Source organism: Delphinapterus leucas, chromosome 13, assembly GCF_059928025.1.
Source record: "Delphinapterus leucas isolate spDelLeu-1000000601 "Yukka" chromosome 13, BTC_Dleu_Yukka2, whole genome shotgun sequence".
NCBI lineage: Eukaryota > Metazoa > Chordata > Mammalia > Artiodactyla > Monodontidae > Delphinapterus > Delphinapterus leucas.
Window position 1 is genome coordinate 32,182,407 of NC_143141.1, and position 22,165 is coordinate 32,204,571.

The 22,165-nt window shown below is 49.3% G+C and overlaps 2 protein-coding genes and 1 long non-coding RNA gene across 6 annotated transcripts in view; all 3 read left to right on the top strand.

Annotated features, from left to right (window-relative positions):
* Positions 1-1,679, top strand: part of RAB11FIP5 (RAB11 family interacting protein 5) — a 34,976-nt gene extending 33,297 nt beyond the window's left edge. The window contains 2 exon segments of the mRNA XM_030763203.2: positions 686-875; positions 1,134-1,679. Coding sequence (XP_030619063.2) covers positions 686-875; positions 1,134-1,337 — 394 coding nt within the window. The 3' untranslated portion in view covers positions 1,338-1,679.
* Positions 1,680-3,460: 1,781 nt separating this feature from the next.
* SFXN5 (sideroflexin 5) overlaps positions 3,461-22,165 on the top strand; it is a 117,269-nt gene continuing 98,564 nt past the window's right edge. For all 4 annotated transcript variants that reach the window (XM_022561249.2, XM_022561251.2, XM_030763205.2 and 1 more), the window contains exons 1-2: positions 3,461-5,130; positions 17,717-17,785. In XM_022561249.2, coding sequence (XP_022416957.1) covers positions 5,029-5,130; positions 17,717-17,785 — 171 coding nt within the window. In that variant the 5' untranslated portion in view covers positions 3,461-5,028. The remainder of the gene's footprint in view (positions 5,131-17,716; positions 17,786-22,165) is intronic.
* LOC149747721 (uncharacterized) lies at positions 17,792-18,537 on the top strand. The gene is made up of 2 exons (XR_016395402.1): positions 17,792-17,922; positions 18,360-18,537. It is a non-coding gene; the product is annotated as an uncharacterized LOC149747721 (long non-coding RNA).

Below are 22,165 nucleotides of genomic sequence, written 5' to 3' on the forward strand. Positions count from 1 at the left end.
AGGGGTTGGTGGCCTCAGGAGGAACACTTGTGACGGGCCGGTGGGGGCCACTGTCCTAAAGGGTTGAGGAGTCAACGAAAGGTGGGAACTTGTAGAGACAGAATGTGGTCCACATGCTCTGGAGAGGCTGGGTGAGAAGGAAGAAGAGGTGGGGATGATTGAGGGTGAGGGCTAGGCGAAGACAAGGCCAAGGGAGTGTTTCTCAGGCCTCTGTCAATGCCGATGGCAAGCAACTGGTAGAGGTGGGCGAGTGACCAAGCACCCCAGTTTGCCCAGGTCTTCCTTGGCTTTAGCAGCACTGGAAGTCCCACATCCTAGGCATCCCCGGTCCTGGGAAAATTAGGAAACTGGGAGGATTGATCATCCCCCTAGAGAAACGTTACAGTAGAGAAGAGGAGGGAGGGGGGCCGGCTGGAGGGGGTGGCTCTGGCAAAGACTGGGATTAGGTACAGAGAAGTCTGCAGGACGGCCTCTGCTGTCCCTGTGAAGCGGGTGTGGGGCGCGACCCAAGGGAGTGAAGCGGGGAGGGGCAGGTGGTGGGGTGAGGAGAGCAGTGAGGGCAGGGGCGTGGGGGGGGCAGTCACCGCCCGGCGGTGAGACCTGCTGGCCCCACAGAGAAGGTGGCCCCTCTTTTCCTTGTGCCACCCATCCCTCCCCATAACGCATCTCCTTTCTGTCTTCGCAGTCCCCACCCTGTGAAGCCCCTCAGTGCTGCCCCAGTGGAGGGCAGCCCTGACAGGAAGCAGCCCCGCTCTAGTCTGAGTACAGCCCTGAGCAGCGGGCTGGAGAAGCTCAAGACAGTCACATCTGGCAGCATTCAGCCTGTGGCTCCGGCCCCCCAGGTTGGCCAGATTGTGGACGCCAAGAGGCTGAAGGTGAGGCCCAGCAGGGTGTCTGGGACGTCCGAGCTGACGTTTGGTGCTGTGAAGAGACGTCAGGTGTCTCGAGTTCAGGGGCCGGGTGCTGGGCAGGGTGGAGCAGGGAGCAGTCCTGGCCCCCCTCACCAGAGCCTTGAAGCCAGTTAGGCTGTCCCTGGCATTGGGACAGAGGCAGCTCCGAGGGCCTGTGTGGGGAAACTGGGGTGCGGGTGGGCCTGAGGCTGTCCTGCTCACTCTTACTCCCTCTGGCCTCAGGACTCTGGTGTGCTGGACCAGTCGGCCAAATACTACCACCTGACCCACGACGAGCTCATCGGTCTGCTCCTGCAGCGGGAGCGGGAGCTGAGCCAGCGCGACGAGCACGTGCAGGAGCTAGAGAGCTACATCGACCGGCTGCTGGTGCGGATCATGGAGACGTCGCCCACACTGCTGCAGATTCCCCCTGCTCCCCCCAAGTAGCCCTCTTCACCCCCATCCCCAGAGGCTTGGCGCAGACCCACTACCCAGCAGGGCTCGCGCCCTCCCTCCCTCCCTCCCTCCCGCTGAACTCTCACCTGGGTCTGGGTGCAGCCTGTCCTCTGTTGTCACCCCTTGTTCCCCCTCTCTCCTGCCTCAACTGGGGCTGCTGGCAGGGGAGCCCTTTGGACTCCCATTGGCGCCATCAAGTTCTGTGTACAACTTGTGTCTTTGGGAGCCCTGAGTCTTTCCCATCTGCCTATTTTCATACCCCTTAGCTTTGGGGGCTCCAGGGAATTGGAGCAAAGAATTTCGCCCTCAAGAGGGAGCAGGGGTGAGCTGCAATGTGATGTGGTGGTATCTGGGACATACTTTATTACCCGCATTTCTTCCACGGCTAAACCCTTGTCCTCTCCACCTCCCTCCAGCCTCTGGAGGTCTCCTGGTAGTACTGGGGCTGTGGCAGGGACCAAGCGCCCAGTTCTCTGTGAGTTATGGGCGACCAGGGCACCTATTCTTCAGCCTCACGTCCAATTCCCCTGGGAGCAGGGAGCCTGTATGGTCTAGTCTGCCGTGTCCCAAGTCTGACTGCTTTCAGCTGTTTGCCGAGCGAGTGCAGCGTGGATGGCGGGAGATGATGGGGGCCGCTCCCCACCCTCGTCTGCTGACTTTTGCATTGAGTGTCATGTGTGAATGCATGGAGAGCTGGGACAGGAGTGGGGAGAGCACCTTCTCACCCACCTCCAGGCTTTGGGCTGCTTATGTTTGGGGATGAAGCCTCCAGCTCTGCTCTCATTGCCTGTCCAGATGCCAAAACTCTGTGCTGCTGCAGGGTTTGAACTTTTGGAAACCAATTAAAATGTGCCTTTTGTGGGTAGGGTCAAAAGCCTCCGGATGTAGACCTCTCCCCCTAGTTGGCGTCCCCCTCCCCTCCTGTTGAGCACATGGGGTTGGATCTTTTGGGGCCCTGGGAATGGGACAGGAGGGCGGGGGCAGCCCTGCTGCATGCTCTGCCCCTCCCCTAGAGTTAATTTCAGCTAAGGTTCCGGCCAGGCTGCTGCTGCTCCCTCAGCATCCCTGCCATCCTCTCCTCCTCCCTCAACACACATTGAGGAGGGTCCTAGGATAAAAACTACATTCTGGGAGTGGGAGGTCCCCCTCTGCCTATACGTAGGAAAAAGCCTTTCTTGCCCTCCCATTCACCCACGAGCTGCTGACCAGACCAGAGGGGTCTGCTCCATGTCCTTGCCTGGCTTGGCTGCAGTGCACTTTGAAACAAAGTGTCTGTCCTTTGGCCTGGCCCCTGGTTTGCTTGCAGAAAACATGACAGACTTGCCCATGGTATCTGCAGGGAATCTTTGGTGGCTGGGGGTACTCTGCCTTAGCATTGTGGGGTGAGGAGGTGCTGAAGGGGGATGCTTTTGGCCCACCGAGAAGGTGAGAGCTCCTCTGTGACTACCTCTTCTTCATGAGACGGCCTGTGGAGTCACTCGGACAGCCGTGGAAAAAGGGATGTGCTCTCTGGGTCATGTCTTCCTTCTGCCAGGATGAAGCCGAGGAGTCCCACACATGGGGGAAAGCCCCTGGCATGTTCTCTACCTTAAGAATCACTCGTCAGAGCTGAGGAGTGTTCACAGGTGCTCAAGACTTTGATCATGTTTTGGGAGGGTCATTGGGGGTTGGATGGGTGTCTCTTCAGGAGGAAGGGGATCACTCCTCCACTAGGTGTTCCTCTGGGCTCTATTCAGTCTCAGTCCTGATCCTGGTCTTCCACTCGCCCTTGATTATGGGCCTCCAAAATGCCCAGGGCAGGGATGTCTTCAGAAGAGTTTTGAGCTGAAGCCCGGGGTTCTTGTGGCTGTTTTTGCTCCTAGCCATAACTTGGAGGAGAGCTGCAGGTGGGGTGGGCAGGGAGCAGGCACAGTTCTGCTTTGCTGTTTGTCTTCCTAGTTGTAACGCCTGTTTATAAAGAGCTTGTTCTTTATGTTTTGAGCACTTTATGAAGAATAAAAAATTAACATACTGCAGGTGGCTCTGTTGTTGATAAGTGTATGAAGGAGGCTTCCCTGGGGGAGAAAGCAGCCTTAAATCAAGATGATGCGGTTCTTGGATGATAACCGCCCCTGCCCTAACCTCAGGGGCACCAGCACAGTGTTGCTGAGCGGGCCGGGCTCTGTCTTTTCTCATTCCCGGGAAACCCACGTGTACCGAGTGATGTGGGGCATACAGAGGGATTTTAAAAGACTTGATTCCTACTCTCAAGCCACTTAGTCTGGTAGGGAAAGATGAGATACAAATCCAAGATACAAATGGTTTCTTCACGGCCAGCTAGACTTTCTCCAGCTAGGGAAAGTCCATTTCTTGTGGTTCGACATGGAAGAGGAACTGACTGCTACAGATCATGCAGTGTCCAGAAGGCATGAGCCAACCCAGCACTTCCCCATAAGCCTAAGGAGATTCAAAGTGCGGGCGTGGGGGGAGGGGTGGGGGGGTGGTTAGTTTCCTAAGGTCAAAAACCAAACATTTCTACTGTCCTCTTGGGCAAAACAGGCAGCTGTCCCTCAGTCATTCCCGTAGCCCTTCCCCCAGTCTGGCTCACTGACCAGATATTTCAGCTAGGAATCTGCTACTCTAATCTGCATGGGTGTTTATTATCCCTGCTAGTGCCTTGCTCTACAATCTGCAGTACTTCCGCCCTTACCTAAAGTCCTTGTAGCTGGTGCTTGTTAAGCACTTCTGCAACCCCCTCCCCCTCCCCGCAGCCCAGGAACTGGGCCCGGGAGAGATCTCCGGTTGGCCAGAGGAAGTGAAGGCTGCCAAGGCTCCTAAGTCCTTGCTGTTTAACTCGTACAGCAACAAATACTTGAGTTTCTGCTGTGAGCCCTCTCAGCTAGCACTAAGGACTTAGCAATGAATCCAAAAGTCACAACTGCTCTGTGGACCTCACAGTAGGAAAGGCAGATAGTCAAAACCACAAATAATTATAAATTGCAAGGGCTTGCGAAAGGAAAGTGCTGGCTGCTATAGGAATATGTAGTGGATTTTGCGGAAGCAGGGCGAGGATTGGCAAATGCAATATTTAGGCTGAGACCAGAAAGAGTCAGCATCAGGCTAAGATTAAAAAGTTAAGGTCTTTTGGGTCAATGGCGCGGCAAGCGCCCAGCATGCGCCAGGAACTGAGTTGGAGAGCAAGGGACGAGGGGCAGGGTGGCGACGGAAGGACCTGCATGAAGATTCTGCAGTGCAATTCTTTGTACAAAGTTTTCCAGGATTACCCTATTGTCTGGAGTCCTTGCCCATCTGGTCCAAGGGTCGGACCCACTTCAGTAGGGCTCTTCTGGGCTGCAGCTCCAGGAGCGACGCCCACCGCAGCAACTCAAACTTCTAGGGGCAGGTAACCAGCGAGGGGTCGCTCGATGGCCCCCTATCGAGACCTTAAGAGTCGTACACGCACACTCCTCCCGGACTGCCGACGCCTGCAAAATTAGCGGCGGGAACCGAGACCCGGTCTGAGTCGGTGCAACCCTCCGCAGTCTAGGGTTGTCAAGCTCCGTGACAAGAAAAACTACACTCCCCACAACCCCTTGCGCCTCCGGCTTGCTGCGGTTGCTTACGGCCAATCGGGAGAGGCAGCTGTGGCGGGGGCCGAGGAGGGACATTTTAAAAGGGCCGGAGATTGCGGGCGTCAGTGGCCATGGCGGATACAGCGACTGCAGCAGCGGCGGCGGCGGCTAGTGCCGCTAACGCCTCGACCGATGCACCGCCTTTCCAGCTGGGCAAACCCCGCTTCCAGCAGGTGAGGACCGGGCTGTGGCTTGAGGGTCGGTGGGTAGCATAGGGAGGGCGAGCAAACTCCTCTCCAAAATCCTCTTTAGCCCTAGGGTCTCCGACCCGCGGCCACCAGGGAGCCTGCAGCTACTGCCTGGGGGAACCTCGGCCACAGCCGCCTTTTTCCCATTGGTCAGCGGGGTGGGCGAGGGCTCCCACCTTGGCTCCCTATTGGCCATCGGCGCCGTCACTCCCCATCCGCCCGTGCCCTCCAGTCCTTCCCGCCCGAGGCTCTCTGTGATTGGCCACTGCCCACCGCGGCCCGGGATCCGAGCTCCCGGGTCCGAGCCGCTTCTGCAGGGTCTCTTGGGCAGGGCAGCCGTCCGCTTCAGGCGGAAAGTTCGAGTCCGGCCCTGGGTGAGAAGTTGGTGTGGCCGAGATGCCTTCTAACTTATTCCCCAGGTGGTGACCGACAGACATTCTTTCCGAGCTGCCCGCGGAGCCTCTGGGCAGCATCCGTGCCCCGCGGCCCCGCTCCCAGCCCTCCACCCCAAGCAGGGTCCGCGGTGGGGATGGGTGAGGGCCGCGAGCCGAGGGGTACCCGCCGCCCGGCGACCCCTCTCCCCTCCGGCGGGGGATTCACTGACGTAGCGAGTCGGCCGGCTGGTGCCCTGCCGGAGATGGAGCGAGGACGTTCGGGGAGAGCCGGGGTGCGGAGGAAACGCTGTGTCATCCCCGGGGACCGCCGGCCGCTCGGAGGGTCCGCGTCCCCGGGAGCCTGCCCCAACCCCCTACCCCGCTGCGACCTCCACGGAGCGCTCTTCTCTGTCCGACCCGATATGGCTCTTCGGGGCACTGTGACGGTCGTCCTTTTCCTTCGGAACCCCAGACAGGGCGTCTCTAACTCGCCTTCGGCCCAGGAGACGGGGATAGAGTCCGCAGCCGGGACGTGCGGCCCGGGCTGGAGGCTGGGAAGGGCCGTTCCCACGCCGCATTCCCGGGTCCCCGCTGCCTCCAGCGATGAGGAAATGGACTTGGTTAGGAAAAGGGGCAAAGAGACTCGGCTGAAGTGAACCAGGCTTGCCGGGGGTGGGGGGCAGTGGAGGCGGACGGAAAGAAGTTTGCAGGAAGGAAGGAAATTGTACAAAGGTCGGTGCAGTGGTTGATTGGTTGGTTGTTTTCATGATGGTGGGAGAGGGGACTCGTTCCAGCAAAGTGGTGCACTGAGCTTTGCTGATATTAAGGAGTTGCGCTTACGAGCCTTTTGAGAAAATGTCCCCACTGTTTTTAAACAGGACTTTAATTCCTTTAAAAAATAAACCATCTCAGCATGTAGGTATCTGAGGCGAGACTGGTGTCATCCTGTCAGTGCAGGGTGCCACCTGGAACTGCCTGTCAGGGGTTCCTCTGCCTGGACTTGAGTGACACTTCATTAGCTGACCCCCTTCTCCGCCCTCCACACACATTCTGTTGTACTAGTCCTTCAAGACTCAGGCCGGCCTCCTCCCCTAAACACTTCCTCCCTTCTTCCCCTTACCCCCTGGTGGGCCCAGGTCTCAGACTCCCTCCTGCCTGCCTCTTTGGCCACCCCAAGTGGGATCCTCAAAGGTCAGCCTTTACAACAGTCTGCCCTGTGGTTCTCTGTGTGATTACTTGGTCTCCTCGACACTTGTGAACACCTTTTGAGAGGAGGGGCTGATCTTGCCCTTCCCTTGTCTCCATCCTACCCTGAGGTGGGGCTTGGCACGTAGTAATGTGCTGAATAAAGATTTGTGGGTTCATTTTTTCCCAGTACCTGTCCTGGGACATTCAGTCACACAACAGATATTTGAGAACCTCCTAGTGGCTTTAATGACTGAGCCCTTTGCTGTGATCACCGCTGGAGCCATAAATGCACACTTGAGGCTGCTGTTCAGGCAGCCATTGCTGGTACCTCTTTTTGGCACCACTCCTGAGGGCAGCTAGTGTTTGTTGTATTTGCTTTTGAAGCACCTCTCCCCAAGCATAGTGACCTGCGTAAAGCACAGTGAGTGTGATATTCATTCATGTTAAGGAACTTCCCTTTCCTCCAGATCTGCTCCTCCACACGATTCCCTGGTTGTGCAAGCAGCCCAACCTGCCACCCAGATGACTCTCAAGAAACTGGGAGTCACCTGTATACTTGCCTTCCTCTCCTTCACCCTCTAAATGCAACCAGAGGCCCAGGGTTCTCATCTCAGATAGCCCTCAAATCCACTTATCTCCACTGCTGGAATCCTAGACTGAGCCCCCATCATCTATCTCCTGAGCCGCTGCAGAAGCCTCCTAACAGGGCTCCCTACTTGCTCTCTGGCCCCCTTCCAATCCCTTCCTCTTCCGCATGGCAGAGTCCCAACAATGCAGGTCTGATCAGGTGACGCCCCACCCTCTCGCCCAACACATATGTTCTTAAACACCTTCCAGTGGCTTCCCCTGCTTCTGAGATAAAGACCTCTGTTTGGAAGGCCCCAAAGGCCTGCATAGCCCACCCCTGCCGGCCTCTTCTTGCTCCAGTGGAAACCCCACGCATCCCCTTGAATCCTGCTTCCCACCACACTGGCTACTTTCAGCCCCTTGAACCCTGAGTGGTTCATAATCCAGGGCTCAGTCCCAGAGCCCAATCCAGGGACACCTCTCTCAACCCCCAACCAGTATCACCGCTTTCTGCAAGACTAGGCAGGATCTTTCCTTACTCCCTGGAGTCCCCCCAGAACCCTTCTTCCTTTCATTCCTCAAGGATCCCTCTGTGAAGAGGGTAGGGGGAGGAGGGCCACTGAGCAGTGTCAGAGGGTGGAGAAAGATAGCTTGCCTCGATGGGCTTTGGTCTGTTACCGTCTTTCTCCCCATAAGATGATAATGCTAGCCAAGCATCGTTCTAACCTTTTTGTGCATTGACCTATTTGGTTTTCATAACGACCGTGTGAGACAGGTACACTTATCCCATGTATTATAGGTGAGAAGACCGGCACACAAACAGATTCAGTTACTTCCTAGGCAGTCTGGCTCCAGAGTCTACGTTTGTCTGTTTATTGTCAACTTTTTTATTATGCAGGCTTTCAAACACGCAAAAGTGGAGGCAATTGACAATGAACTCCTGTGCACCCGTCACTCAGTTTCAACAGTTGCCAGTGTGAGGCCCACCTCATTTCACCTATATGCCCCCACCCCAACCAATGAATTATTTTAAAGCAAAGCCCATTATTTCATTGTGCGTGCTGTAGGTATCTCTCAAAAGTAAAGACTTTTTTGGTTAGCTTTTCTAAATAAACTTTAAAATTTTTGAAATAATTTTGTGTGTACAGAAGTCAAGTAGCAGAATTCCTGTATAACCTTCACCCAAGTTTCCCCTAATGTCATCATCTCAGATTACCACGGTACATTTGTTAGAACTAAGAAACCAACATTGGAACATTACTATTAACTACACTCCAGACTTTGTTGGATTTCACTATCTTTTACACTAATGTTATCTTTCTGTTCCAGGATCCCACATTCCATTTGGTCGTCATGTTTCCTCAGTCTCCCCTCGGATCTATGACAGTTTCTCAGACTTACCTTGTGTTTGATGACCTTGACAGTTCTGAGAAGCACTGGTCAGATATGTTATAGAAGGTCCCTCAACTTGGGTTTGTGTAGTGTCTTTCTCGTGGTTAGATGGTTATGGGTTTTAGGGGGAGAATGTCACAGAGGTGAAGTGCCTTCTTTTTCACATGGTATCAGAGGGTTTTTTGATTAGTTTTAACATAACCATCATACCACCAACACACCTAAAATAATTATTTCTTAATGTCATCAAACCAGTCATTATTTGTCTTAGTCTGTTTGGGGTGCTGTAACAAAATACCATAGATTGGGTAGCATATAAACAACAGAAATTTGTTTTTCACAGTTCTCGAAGCTGGAAGTCCAAGATCAAGGCACTGGCAGATCCACTGTCTGATGAGAGTCAGCTTTCTTTTTCACAGATAACATCTTCTAGCTGTAATCTCCCATGGCAGAAGGGAGGAGGGATCTTTCCGGGGTCTCTTTTATAAGGGCACTAGTCCTAATCATTAGGGTAACCTCATCACTTCCCAAAGACCCCAATTCCTAAAACAGTCACCTTGGAGGTTAGGATTTCAACATATGACTTTGGGGGTGGGGTGGGGACAAGCATTCAGTCCATTGCACTATTCACATTTCCCTGATTGTCACATCATTTTAAAAATAATTGATTTGTTTCATTCAGGATCCCACAAGGCCCACACATCATATTTGACTGATAGGTTCCTTTCATCTCTTCTGATCTATTGGTTCTTCCCTCTTTCTTTCTTTCTATTTGTTGAAGAAACTGCGTTGTTTGTCCTGTACAATTTCCCTATTCTGAATGTGACTGAAGGTATCTCTGTGGTATAAGTTAAGATGTTCCTCTGTCCCCTGTTGTTCCTGTAAACTTCAAGTCCATACTTTTTTTTTTTTTTTTTTTGCGGCATGCGGGCCTCTCACTGTTGTGGCCTCTCCCGTTGCGGAGCACAGGCTCCGGACGTGCAGGCTCAGCGGCCACGGCTCACGGGCCCAGCCGCTCTGCGGCATGTGGGATCCTCCTGGACCAGGGCACGAACCCGCGTCCCCCGCATCGGCAGGCGGACTCTCCCACTTCGCCACCAGGGAAGCCCTTAAGTCCATACTTTTAACCACTGCCCCATATTGCCAGGTGAAGGGAAGATGGCAGGAGTGCCTGGGGAACTCTGTGAACTGACTGCTCCCTTTCCTCCTCCTTTTCTGCTCATTTCCTTTCCTGAACCCACTCTTTTCTTCCTTCAGTCCTGACACCGTTTTTGGCAATTTGGGGCCCCAGGACAGGAAACAAACACACATGATTCTTCCCATTTGTGATTCAGTCTATCCAGAAATAAGTTTGCTTTATTTTTTTTTTTTTAAACTTCCTTGTTTCTTCTGAAATCTCACTTATCTGCTATGACGACTGGGGGTATGGGTGTGCTGTGTGTGTCCTGGGTCCAAAATCCACCAAGGCCTACGGTAGCAGCGCAGGTGGGTTGCATAGGGCTCCCTCTGGGGTCCAGGGAGCTTGTGGGCAGGAAAACGCACTCTTCACTTCAAGATGGAGAGGTTTGTGTGGGCTGAGAGTCAGGAGGCAATGGGGGAGCTTCTCATATAGTTTGCCTGAAATAAGTTCTAAAGTGAAAATGCCTTGCAGGTAGTTATACATTTACGTTCTATAGGCTAGAGAGCGACTGTTTCCCAGGGTTGGTCCTGGGGCTTGTTTGTGCTGTGGACACGGTCAACACCTTCCAGTCCAGTGGCTCTCAACCCCTGCTGCACAGTAATCACCTGGGCAGGTTTCTAAACAGACACCGATGCCTGGAGCCCACCCCAGGCCAATAGCGTTCGAATCCCTGGGTGTACAGCCTGGATTTTAGAAAACCCAGGTGATTCAGTGTGTAGCCTGGTTAAAGACTACTGAGCTGGTCCAGCCTTGCCGCCTTTGGGCTGCAGGTTCAGTGATTTAGAGGTCTGGGTGCAGGCGGGCTGTCAGTTTCTTCTCAGGCCTTTGCCCACAGCTGCTGCTCCCGAGGCAGCTCTCTGGCTCTGCTCTCCTGGGCCAGGCCCTAGAGTTAGGAAGGCAGCAGGCCTCGAGCCCCTGCTGAGAATTAGCTGACTCACCTTTCTTGTGAAGGGAAACGGAAGGAATTACTTGGCTGACTCATTTTTCCAGTGAAGCAAAAGGGAAGGAAAGACATCCACTGCTTATCTGATGGGGTAAAAGTGGGGTCTGAATTTTGGAGGGCAAAAAAAGTCATACATATTAAACTATTGAGAAAGTAATAAAAACTAATTAGGCCGAGAAGGTAGAAACCTTCCCTGCTGTGTCCTGCATCAGGCTGGGAGGACAGACACATAAAGGCAGCTATGAAGAAGAGTGCTTCTGACTAGGGCCTGCTCAGCCCTGAGGTATCCCAGCCACCTCCTTCTTTGGGGAGCCACTCTTTCATACTCACTGAGAAATCACATTCTCCAAGGTCATAGATTGCCAGAAACTTTGCTGTTTAAAGTGTATCAGTAGTGTCGACTTAGAAAAAAACAAACACAACGTTGATTCTTTTGTTCTAGTTCTGTGAAAAATGCCACTGGTAGTTTGATAGGGATTACATTGAATCTGTAGATTGCTTTGGGTAGTAGAGTCATTTTCACAGTGTTGATTCTTCCAATCCAAGAACATGGTATATCTCTCCATATATTTGTATCATCTTTAATTTCTTTCATCAGTGTCTTATAATTTTCTGCATACAGGTCTTTTGTCTCCTTAGGTAGGTTTATTCCTAGATATTTTATTCTTTTTGTTGCAATGGTAAATGGGAGTGTTTTCTTAATTTCACTTTCAGATTTTTCATCATTAGTGTATAGGAATGCCAGAGATTTCTGTGCATTAATTTTGTATCCTGCTACTTTACCAAATTCATTGATTAGCTCTAGTAGTTTTCTGGTAGCATCTTTAGGATTCTCTATGTAGAGTATCATGTCATCTGCAAACAGTGACAGCTTTACTTCTTCTTTTCCGATTTGGATTCCTTTTATTTCCTTTTCTTCTCTGATTGCTGTGGCTAAAACTTCCAAAACTGTGAGACACAGACCTACTAGAGAATGGACTTGAAGATATGGGGAGGGGGAAGGGTAAGTGTGACAAAGTGAGAGAGTGGCATAGACATATATACACTACCAAACGTAAAATAGATAGCTAGTGGGAAGCAGCCGCATAGCACAGGGAGATCAGCTCGGTGCTTTGTGACCACCTAGAGGGGTGGGATAGGGAGGGTGGGAGGGAGGGAGACGCAAGAGGGAAGAGATATGGGAACATATGTTTATGTATAACTGATTCACTTTGTTATAAAGCAGAAACTAACACACCATTGTAAAGCAATTATACTCCAATAAAGATGTAAAAACAAACAAAAAAACCCCACAAAAACACAGAACATAAAGAACTGTGAGTTGAGTTTATTTAGTGTCTTACTGAGGACTATAGTCTGGAAGACACCCTCTCACAGAGCTCTGAGAAACTGCTCTGAAGAGGTGAAGGGGGAGGTCAGCATGTATATGATTTTGGCGAAGGGTACTTGTAATCAAGCACACATCTCAGGAGAAGGTTGCTGCCACGCATGAGGAACAGATACCTTAGTTAATGGTTTTAGTGCTTTTCTAAGTATGGGAAGATGCAAGAATCCATGTTCATAAAAGATTTGTCCTGAAAATATTTAACTCTGAAGGCCTGTTCTGCCAATTTTCCCAGAGCACAGAGAGCCTCCTTCCTGATCTCTGCCCTGAACTCTGCCCTGAACTCCTTTCAGGGTGTCTTGAAGGTTAGAGACTGCAGTGGCTAATGGCTCAATCCTTGTAGAACCAGGTGACATTAGGAATGACACATCCCCCTTTTGATTGGTGGGCCTATGGCACTTTGACTCAGAGAATCAACGCAAGTGCAGAGCTTCAAATAAGGAGCTTTAATTTTATAGTTTTCAAAAAAAAAACAAAACCCTATGTCTACTTCTCAGTCCAGACCTATGTGGACCCCCTTCCCCACAGCCCTGTTTGCTTCCAGCCTGTTAATGTACTGCTTCATTTAAATTTTACTCTACCTTTCCCCAGAATTCTGCACTAACTCAATTTTTTCCCTTTGTTTGACAAAATGCCTTATAGTTCCTCTACTTTGTGGCCTCCCTCATTGCAGTGAGTCAGTAAGCCTGACTTTTTCCCAGGGTAGTGGGGGAGGTTAGTCTGATTGGGTTAGGACATGTATGCCTAGCATTTCCAACTCAGAACCCCTTTCTTGAATCTCAGGCCTATATGTTTAAGTGTTTGTTGAGAGGTTACATCTGGAAGGCCCTGGTTAATAAGCATTAGTGCCTGACTAGAGATCTAGGCATTACCATGACTGTGTTATTCCTCATTCCCCTAGTCAGTTAACCTTGCTCTACTCCCAGGACCTAGCACAGTCTTAGGCACACAGTAGGTCTTCAATAGCTATTTGGTGAATGACTGAAAAAACCACAGGAGCCTGGTGCAGTTTCTGACCCGAGCCTGCATGCCTTTGAGCTCTTGCTGATACCCTTCTCTGCTAGGTAAACTCATCCATCCACTCATCCCAGCTCCTCTGGGAAGCTTCCTGACTCACTAGGGAGGAATAAACTGTGTCTCCTGTGCCCATAATGATGCCTCATTTAGGCAGGGATCACAGTGTTGGTTTTTTTTTGTTTGTTTGTTTGTTTTTTTAGAAGATGTTGAGGGTAGGAGTTTATTAGTTAATTAATTTATTTTTGCTGTGTTGCATCTTCGTTTCTGTGCGAGGGCTTTCTCTAGTTGTGGCAAGTGGGGGCCAGTTTTCATCGCGGTGCGCGGGCCTCACTATGGCGGCCTCTCTTGTTGCGGAGCACAGGCTCCAGACGCGCAGGCTCAGTAGTTGTGGCTCACGGGCCTAAGTTGCTCCGTGGCATGTGGGATCCTTCTAGACCAGGGCTCGAACCCGTGTCCCCTGCATTGGCAGGCAGATTCTCAACCACTGCGCCACCAGGGAAGCCCTAGGGATCACAGTGTTTTATAGTTATCTGTTTACTTGTTTGTCTCTCTTGATGGTCTCGGCTCCTTGCGGGCTTGTTCGTCGTGGTGTTCCCTCAGCTAGTCCAGTATGGGTTTGTAGGTATCAATGGAGCAGAATGTTTTACTTAGGACTCTCTCCCAGTGGCAGTGGTGGAGAGTAATACGAGAGGGCTAGCAGGGCCGGGACAGGATGAAGGCAGTGACAGACCACAGGGCAAGTCAGAGGCTGGATGTTTGCACTGGATCATCTTCAAGAAGCTGCTTCCCTCAGGCCGTTCTCCTTCAGGCCCTCACCTCTGCCCCTGCTGATCCTCTTCCCTCCTTGGGCTGCTAACTGCCATACTCTTGTCCCTTTCAAATCCTACCCTCCCTTCAAAGCTCAGCTGGGCCTCCATCACTCCAGGAAGCCTCCAGGGCATTGGCTGTTCACCGGCCCACTCATTCATTCCTGTGGCCAGTGTGTTTGTGGAGCCTCTTCTAGGTGTGTAACACAAGACCAGGAGCCAAGGAAGATAATACAGAAGGAATATCCAATAGCCCACATCCTTCAGGAGCTTATAATCGAGTAATAGACCAGTTTGTATTTTAATTTAAATATATATTTTAAAAATAGAATATCATTTATATTATACATAATACTGATTTTTTTTTCATTTTAGAAGCAATATAAAAGATATGGAAATAAAAATCCTATTACAGAGAGGCGATCTCTGTTAACATTTTAATATATTTTCATCTAGCTTTTTAAATAATATGATTTTGAAATCCTAATTTTGAAACAGTTTCAGTCTTACAGAAAAGTTGCAAGAAGAATATAGAGAAATTCCATATACCCTTTGCTTAGATCCACTAGTTTTTAACATTTTGTCACATTTCCTTTATTATTCTTTGTCTACAGATGATCATAAAGTCCAGAAACATAGCAAATATACATGTCACCAAGAACATCTTCAATCTGTAAACAGAATAATAATGCCTACATTTCCAGATTTTATTACCACCCTGTATATTTACACGTTATTTATTTTAATATTTATTTATTTATTTATTTTGGCTGCACTGAGTCTTAGTTGCAGCACGTGGGATCTTTAGTTGCGGCATGTGGACTTCTTAGTTGTGACATGCATGTGGGAACTGGGATCGAACCTGGGCCCCCTGCACTGGGAGCGTGGAGTCTTATCCACTGGACCACCAGGGAAGTTCCTATACATGTTATTTTTTCTCAACCATTTGAGAGGAGATTATATTCATTTATCCCTTAATACTTCAGTGTATCCTTAAGAACAAGGACATTCTCTTACATCTCTTAGTCTGTTTGGGCTGTTATAATAAAAATACCATAGACTGGGTGCCTTATAAACAACAGAAATTAATTTCTCCCAGTTCTGAAGTCTGGGAAGTCCATGACTAAGGCACTGGCAGATTCAGTATCTGGTGAGGGCCTGATTCCTGGTCATAGACAGCTCACTGTGCTCTTACACGGTGGAAGGGGCAAAGGATTTCTCTGGAGTCAATATAACAGCATTAATGCCATTCATGAGGGCTCCCAAAGGCCTCATCTCCAAATACCATCACCTAGGGACTTAGGATTTAACATATGAGTTGTTTTTTTTTTTAAGGGAACTTTATTTTTATTTATTTATTTATTTATTTATTTTTGGCTGCATTGGGTCTTCGTTGCTGCGCAGGCTTTTCTCTAGTTGCAGCTAGCGGGCGCTACTCTTCATTGCGGTGTGTGAGCTTTTCATCGCTGTGGCTCCTCTTGTTGAGGAACACGGGCTCTAGGCATGTGGGCTTCAGTAGTTGTGGCACAAGAGCTCAGTAGTTGTGGCTCACGGGCTCTAGAGTGCAGGCTCAGTAGTTGTGGTACACAGGCTTAGTTGCTCCGAGGCATGTGGGATCTTCCTGGACCAGGGCTCAAACCCATGTCCCCTGCCTTGGCAGGTGGATTTTTAACCACTGTGCCACCAGGGAAGCCCTAACATATGAATTTTGAGGGGACACTAATACTCGGTCTATAGCAATAACCACAGTACAGTTATTCAGGAAATTTAATTTGAGTACACTACTTTTATTAATCTATAATCCTATTCCAATTTTGTCAGTTTTCTTAGCAATGTCCTTGAGCGCATTTCCCCCTCTAGTCCAGGATTCAGTCGAAAATCATGCGTTGCATTCAGTTGTCTTGCCTCTTTAGTTTCCTTTAATGTGGGGGCAGTTCTTCAGTCTTCCTTTGTCTTTACGACATTGACGTATTTGGTGAACAAGGCCAGTTGTTTTATGGAATGCTCCTCAGTTTGGGTCTGTCTGATGTCTTCACGTGATTAGACTCAGTCCCTTCAGAATACTATGTGAGCGCTATTGGGAACCTCTCGGAGGCACACAACGTCCATTTGCCTCTTGCTGGTCCTTTGAACATGCCCCATCATTTCGGGGTGTGGCACTTCATTACTTTCTAGCACAACAATATGTGCCAGTCTCATCGTGTACCTTCCCTGCCCCAACCCTGGCATCAGCCACTTCTCTAAAGAACCCTGGTTTATTCTAGTGGATGTCATCCCGTCTCTTTGCTATCCATTTAATATCCATCTAGCTCTATTTATCTCCTGTCTATTAGGTTGGAATCATGCATTTTACATGCATTTCACAAATCATAAGCATTTTTGCATGTCATAAACATTGTCTGAAAACATGATTCTAAAGGGCTGTGTAGTGTTCGATCATGTACCTGGATCGTCATTTTAACAATCTGCCTTTATATAAAATGCAGCAGTGAGTGTCCTCAGCATATATCCCTGACCACACCTCTGAACGTCTCTGATTGAGCATCATGTATAAATTGGGAAATCGTTTAGGCCATTTGAGTTATAAGAGGTTAGAGAAGCAACTGTTTTAGTTAGGAATGGTGTGGAAGCTTGATGCGTCTGTGAAAGGCTGGGGGTGGAAAGGCTGCTCCACGCAGGGGGTGCCATGGTGAGCAGAGAGATGGAGGTGGCATGGGGCCTGGTGTGTGCGGGGGACCTTTTGGTGACCCGGGTCCTTCTGTGGTCTTTACTGGGAAGCGGAAGGAGCAGAAATCGGCTGCAGGGTCTGGTGCCCTAGTGAGAAGGGAAAAGAGTGTGGAGGCTTCTTCCTGCACTGAGCGGAGGATGAGCTTGGAGAGCTGTGGGGCTCCAGGGAGGATTTGGGACACAGCCTGAGTGTAGTGAGGCATGAACCCCCGGCGCTTGCAGCTTTCCCCTTTGTCCCCTAGCTCGGTGCCCTCTCTCCTCCCCTTGAGCTTGGCTTTGCCAAGCTGGCCCTGTCCTGAGGGCAGAAGGCCCAGCAGCAGCGTTGCTTGGTTTCTTTTCATTGTGCTCTAATGCCTGCGGCCTGTTTAGCACAAAGCCCTCCTTTTCCAAGGCCCCTGCTCTGGGGCAAGGATAGGGGAGCTGGCCCCTGGTCCTGGGCCTCACAGCAGCAATGGGGCTATGGGGGAAGGAAGGCCTGAGGGCTGCGAGCTGGGCACCACCCTGTTTGAGTTCCACCTGTGGGGAGCTTTCCCTGGGGGCAGTGCCTGTGCTGGACTTTGGGGAGGGACCCTACCTCACTCGAGGGTCCTAAGTAAGGCAGAGAGGCTGTGCTGGGCAGGAGAGACTGGGAGAGGGCTGGGCACCAGACCTCCCCTCCAGTCTGCATGCTCAGTGGTGCCTGGGAGCTGCTGAAACGCTTGGCGTAGATCTCAGGGCACTGGGAGCAGAATGGGAGGCACGTGGAAGAGACATTGGGACAGTCACTGAGTGTCTTAATGGTCTTTCTGAGTTGACTTTAGAAAGCCCTCAGACCTGGGAAAGCTGCCCTCAGGTCACTGAGAAGCAAGGCCTCATTGGTGTTCCTCACCGGCTTGGGGAGTCCTGGGGACTGTGGGACACTGGCAGTAAGGATGAGCTGTGGGCAGTGTTCCCCATTGTCTGGAGGACGGAGTACAGAAACTCATCCAGTCTCCTCTCCCACCCCTTCTCCAGACATCCTTCTACGGTCGCTTCAGGCACTTCTTGGACATCATAGACCCTCGCACGCTCTTTGTCACTGAGGTGAGTCATGGCTGTCACTCTCGATGGAGACCCCTTGGCCTTTATACCTTGTGACTTCGGAAGGTCCATAGGTCATCTGTGTGTTTGCCTTATACACATTATCTCATTTCATCTGAATCTCACCACATCCCTTCAAGGTAGATATATGTCATTATTATTATTTCAAACTTCAATAAAATTATTACCGAGTACATGGATTATATTACAAAAGTTCATGCAGTTCAGATGCATTTAAGTAGAACAAAAAAGGATCCTTCATACCCTCTCCCTACACAGTTCCCTCCTCGGATAGGTAAGGCTGAGTATAAGGTATAGTTTACCTTTTATGTGTGAACCATCCTATGAGTTTTGACAAACATATTGAGTCGTGTCCACACCACGATGAAGATGTAGAACGTTTCTGTCACCCTAGCACATTCCTCATGCCCGTTTATAATCCATCTCCCACACCCCATGCTGAGCCCCTGGCAACCATTCATCTGTTTTCTGTCCCTGCTGTTTTGCTGTTTCTAGAATGTCATATAAGTGAAATCCTACAGTATGTAGTCTTGTGTGTCTGGCTTCTTTCCCTTAGCATGGTGCTTTTGAGATTCATCTGTGTTGTTGCATGTATCAGTACTTCATCCCTCCTGACCACTGAGCAGCATTCCATTGAGAGGATGTTCCAGAATTTGTTTATCCACCCACTTGCTGATGAACACCTGGGCTGCTCCCATTTTCTGATTATTGTCAATAAAGTTGCTCTGAGCATTCTTTGTGTGGACGTATGCTTTCATTTCTCTTGTGTGAATAACTAGGACTCGGATTGCTGGCTCATACGGTAAGTGTGGTACGTAAATGTTTAACTTCGTAGGAAACTGCCAAACTGTCATTTAAAAATTGCTGTACATTTTACATTCTCATCTACAGTGTTCTAGTTGCTCCACCAGTCCTTGATACTATCAAGTTTAAATGTATTGTCAGATTTACTTGAGCCATCCCAAGAAGTGTGTCTTTATATCCTTTGTATTGTATTTACAGATGTGCACAGGAATGCATACACATGTAAAGCAGCACATATTTATTAAGCATTTTCTGTGAGCAAGGCAGTGTCATAAGCACTTTACATGTAGAAGCGCGTCAGATTAACTCAAAGCAACCCTATGAGGTAGATTCTATTCTAAGTTCCATTTTACAGATGAGGAAACAGACAGACAGAAGTTAAGTCTCATGCACATGGTGCTGGCCAGTGATGGAGCCAGGGTATGAACGCAGGTATGCTTGTCTCCAGAACCCTTTGCATTCCTGTTCAGGTAACTCAAGTTTAGGGAACCCCCCCTAAGATTACTCAGCTGGAAGAAGGCCCACATACCCTGAGGCAAGTCATTGAGCCTCTGAGTTATAGCCCCCCTGAGTAGACAGCACTCCTCTGCTCATCTTCTCTGTGCTGAGCGTTGGCTTGCTTCAACTCTTGGAGGGAAAAGAAGCACACGGCCTGCTAGGTACCTGGACCTAGAACCATTCCCATTGTTCCTGGGAGAGCAGCCCAGTAATAGGCAATGTGGGAATTACCCTGATACGTGATTTCCTCCTGTATCTCAGGAAGGATGAAGGACTCAAGTATTTAACTGGCTGACCTTACCTCTTGGATGTACTGCCTCTTAAGGGCAAGGCTGTTGTACTTCTGGGCCCTGTCTAGATTCTCCTAAGGAGTAATCACAGTGATTCCATAAAAATTTGGAAGAGCACCCAACTAGAGAAACTACTTACCTAGCCTAGGTTATGTGTCTTTCTTGAAAGCTCCCAAACGGTGCACAGCTAGATAGAGTTGCAACACAAATCCCGACATAAATGCCAGCTGCTTGATGGAGGAGGCAGTAAAGGCCAGTGCTTATTAAGGGTGGACTTCGAGGCACGTTGAGAGATGGTGGAGGGAGCCTTGGGAGGTCCGGAGGTTCTTCAGGGCTCCCCTGATTAACAGAAGCAGGCAGGGACTTTGGGGATGGATGGGCAGCTGCAGAGCAGCACGCCGCCTGCGCTGTTCACAGGCACCTCTCCAGTCCACCCTCCTCTCATTCCCAGACCATTTCATTTTACTGCTCTCTTCCTGTACCACATTTTTATCTTCAACTCTTGCATTTTGAAAGGTCCCAGCATTCTTGTATATCACTAAACCATCTTTTCCCTATTTCCCCATTGGTAAATTTAAAAATCTCATACTTTTTTTTTTTTTTTTTTACTATTAATTGAAATGTCAAGGAAACTTAACTATTTACTGACTAGGAAATAACCAGTGCAACAGAAATTTTAGAATAGTTTTCAAATTTCACATGTTTCTTCCCCTTATCAAAGATTCTGATAGGCTTCCTGGAAAGAACTAGACCTCTCCCTCCTGCATCCCAGCTGGGAACTGTTTCCAATACTACTTGCTGGCCTTTTGGAAATTTTCTGCCCACAGAAGATCTTCTAGGCCCTAAAAAATCTGGAAGGGCCATCCATGAGTGGGCCCTTCATGCCCTCCCTGGTTCTAGTCGAGGCAGGTTGCTTAGCAAAGCCACTTGCATGGAAACAATGAGAAATTAGAGGCACCAAGAGGAAAGAATCTCTTACCTGAGCCCCTCCCCCCCAAAACTATGGTGCTACCAGGAGGGCCAGTTCCCCCTTCTGCTGGGCTCAGTCCACAGACCATGGCTTATGTCTTCAAAGCACTGTTTCTCTCCCAGGGCCCTTGGCTGGTGTCCTGGGAGGGAGCGTGGGTTGGTGACTGCCCAGGGGGAGGAGATCTAGACAGGCCCGTTCATCTGTGAGGATGGGAGGAGAGTGGAGAACATGAGGAGGTGGCTCTGGAAGCCAAAGTGTCCTGAGGTGGAAAGATCCTGGGCAGCTTGAGCCTTCTGGTGACCCGGTTCTGAGGGGCATTAGCTGAGTCAATGGATAGACTCATCTTGAGAGAGTTTTGCAGCTACTTGTTTGCAATTTATAACAGACCAAGCTTTAAAAAGATTCCAACCCTTGTATGTGTAATGAGGTGGAGCAAATTTTATTCACCATAATTTCTCTTAGGAAGAAGGCTGTCATTGTTCTAAGAATGTCTTGAGCAAGGCTTCAGAAAGGGAGGAGGTTGGCCTGCTTGACAGAGGAGGAAGAATTGTGCTTTTTGATCCTCCCAAAGAGAGGAGAGAGAAGGAACAAGAGGGAAAAACAGTGGGAAGGAGAGCGAGTAACCACGATGAACTGGAAGGCTAGTGTCTGCGGGCCCTTTTGAGATTGTTCATACATGCTTGTGAAAGTTGCTGTCCCCTCCACCATCATTCCTGTGATATTGTCATAAAATCTGCCTGGTTCCTAAAGTCCAGCAAGAGTAAATTCTTTGGAGGGATCTTGAGGGGCTGTGAGTCTACTGCCAGGGTGCCGTGTGTGCAGGATTGGGCCTGAGGAAGGAAACCACCGGGACCTGGCAGAAGCCCTAGCTTTGTCCTTCCACATAGGTCATGGAATTAGATTTAGATCCCTAAGGGCAAGGCTATACCAGCTGACATCTAAGTTACTTTAAATTATGAACTGAAGATGAAAGGGGTTTGCTATTCTGAATTCAATAATTATTTGAGAGAATGAATGGTTGGCAGATTATCATTCTGAAGGGCATAGAAAACCAACTGAAACAGTGTTAATAACACCAACTCATTATTAGTACTTGTGTGGTAATCTGAAACTATTTGGGGTGTATTGTAGGACAGAATAAATCGTTATACTGATGTTGGGAACCAGGGTTCTCACCATGGGAGCAGGGAGATACAAATATGGAGTAGGGGAAAAGACAAAAACTATGTGATGTTGTATTTGAATTGGAGGTATCAATATGAACTTATGATTTACACACACACACACACACACACACTTACATTTATATTTCTCAGTTTCCTGGCTCTGTTCACGGAAAGGTCCATGATACCCCAGTAACAATGAACACACTTAGCACTCAGATCTTGGTTTCTAAATACCATTACTTACAAAAAGGACCCAGGGCTTCTTGGAGAGATGGCCAAATCCACACCCAAGGCAAAGAGACTTGCTGCAGAAAGTAAGAAATTGTTCATAGACTGATGGAGACACAGGAACAGGAAGTGGCTGCATCCCACTAGCCACATTTGGGACAATTCGAACATTAAGAAAAAGAAAAACAATGGATTATAATACATTGAATAATAATAAGAAGAATCCATGAGTCCATAGTAAAACTAAAACTGTGAAAGAGGGAAGCTCATATTCACAGAAGAATGTCAGCTAATAAATGTAGAAGGAAATAAACATTGTGTAATCCTCAACAAAATAACTGATTTTGACAAGGATCATTAATGGATGCTATTTTCATAGAGTAAAAGTTGTTGGGAAACAGGATAT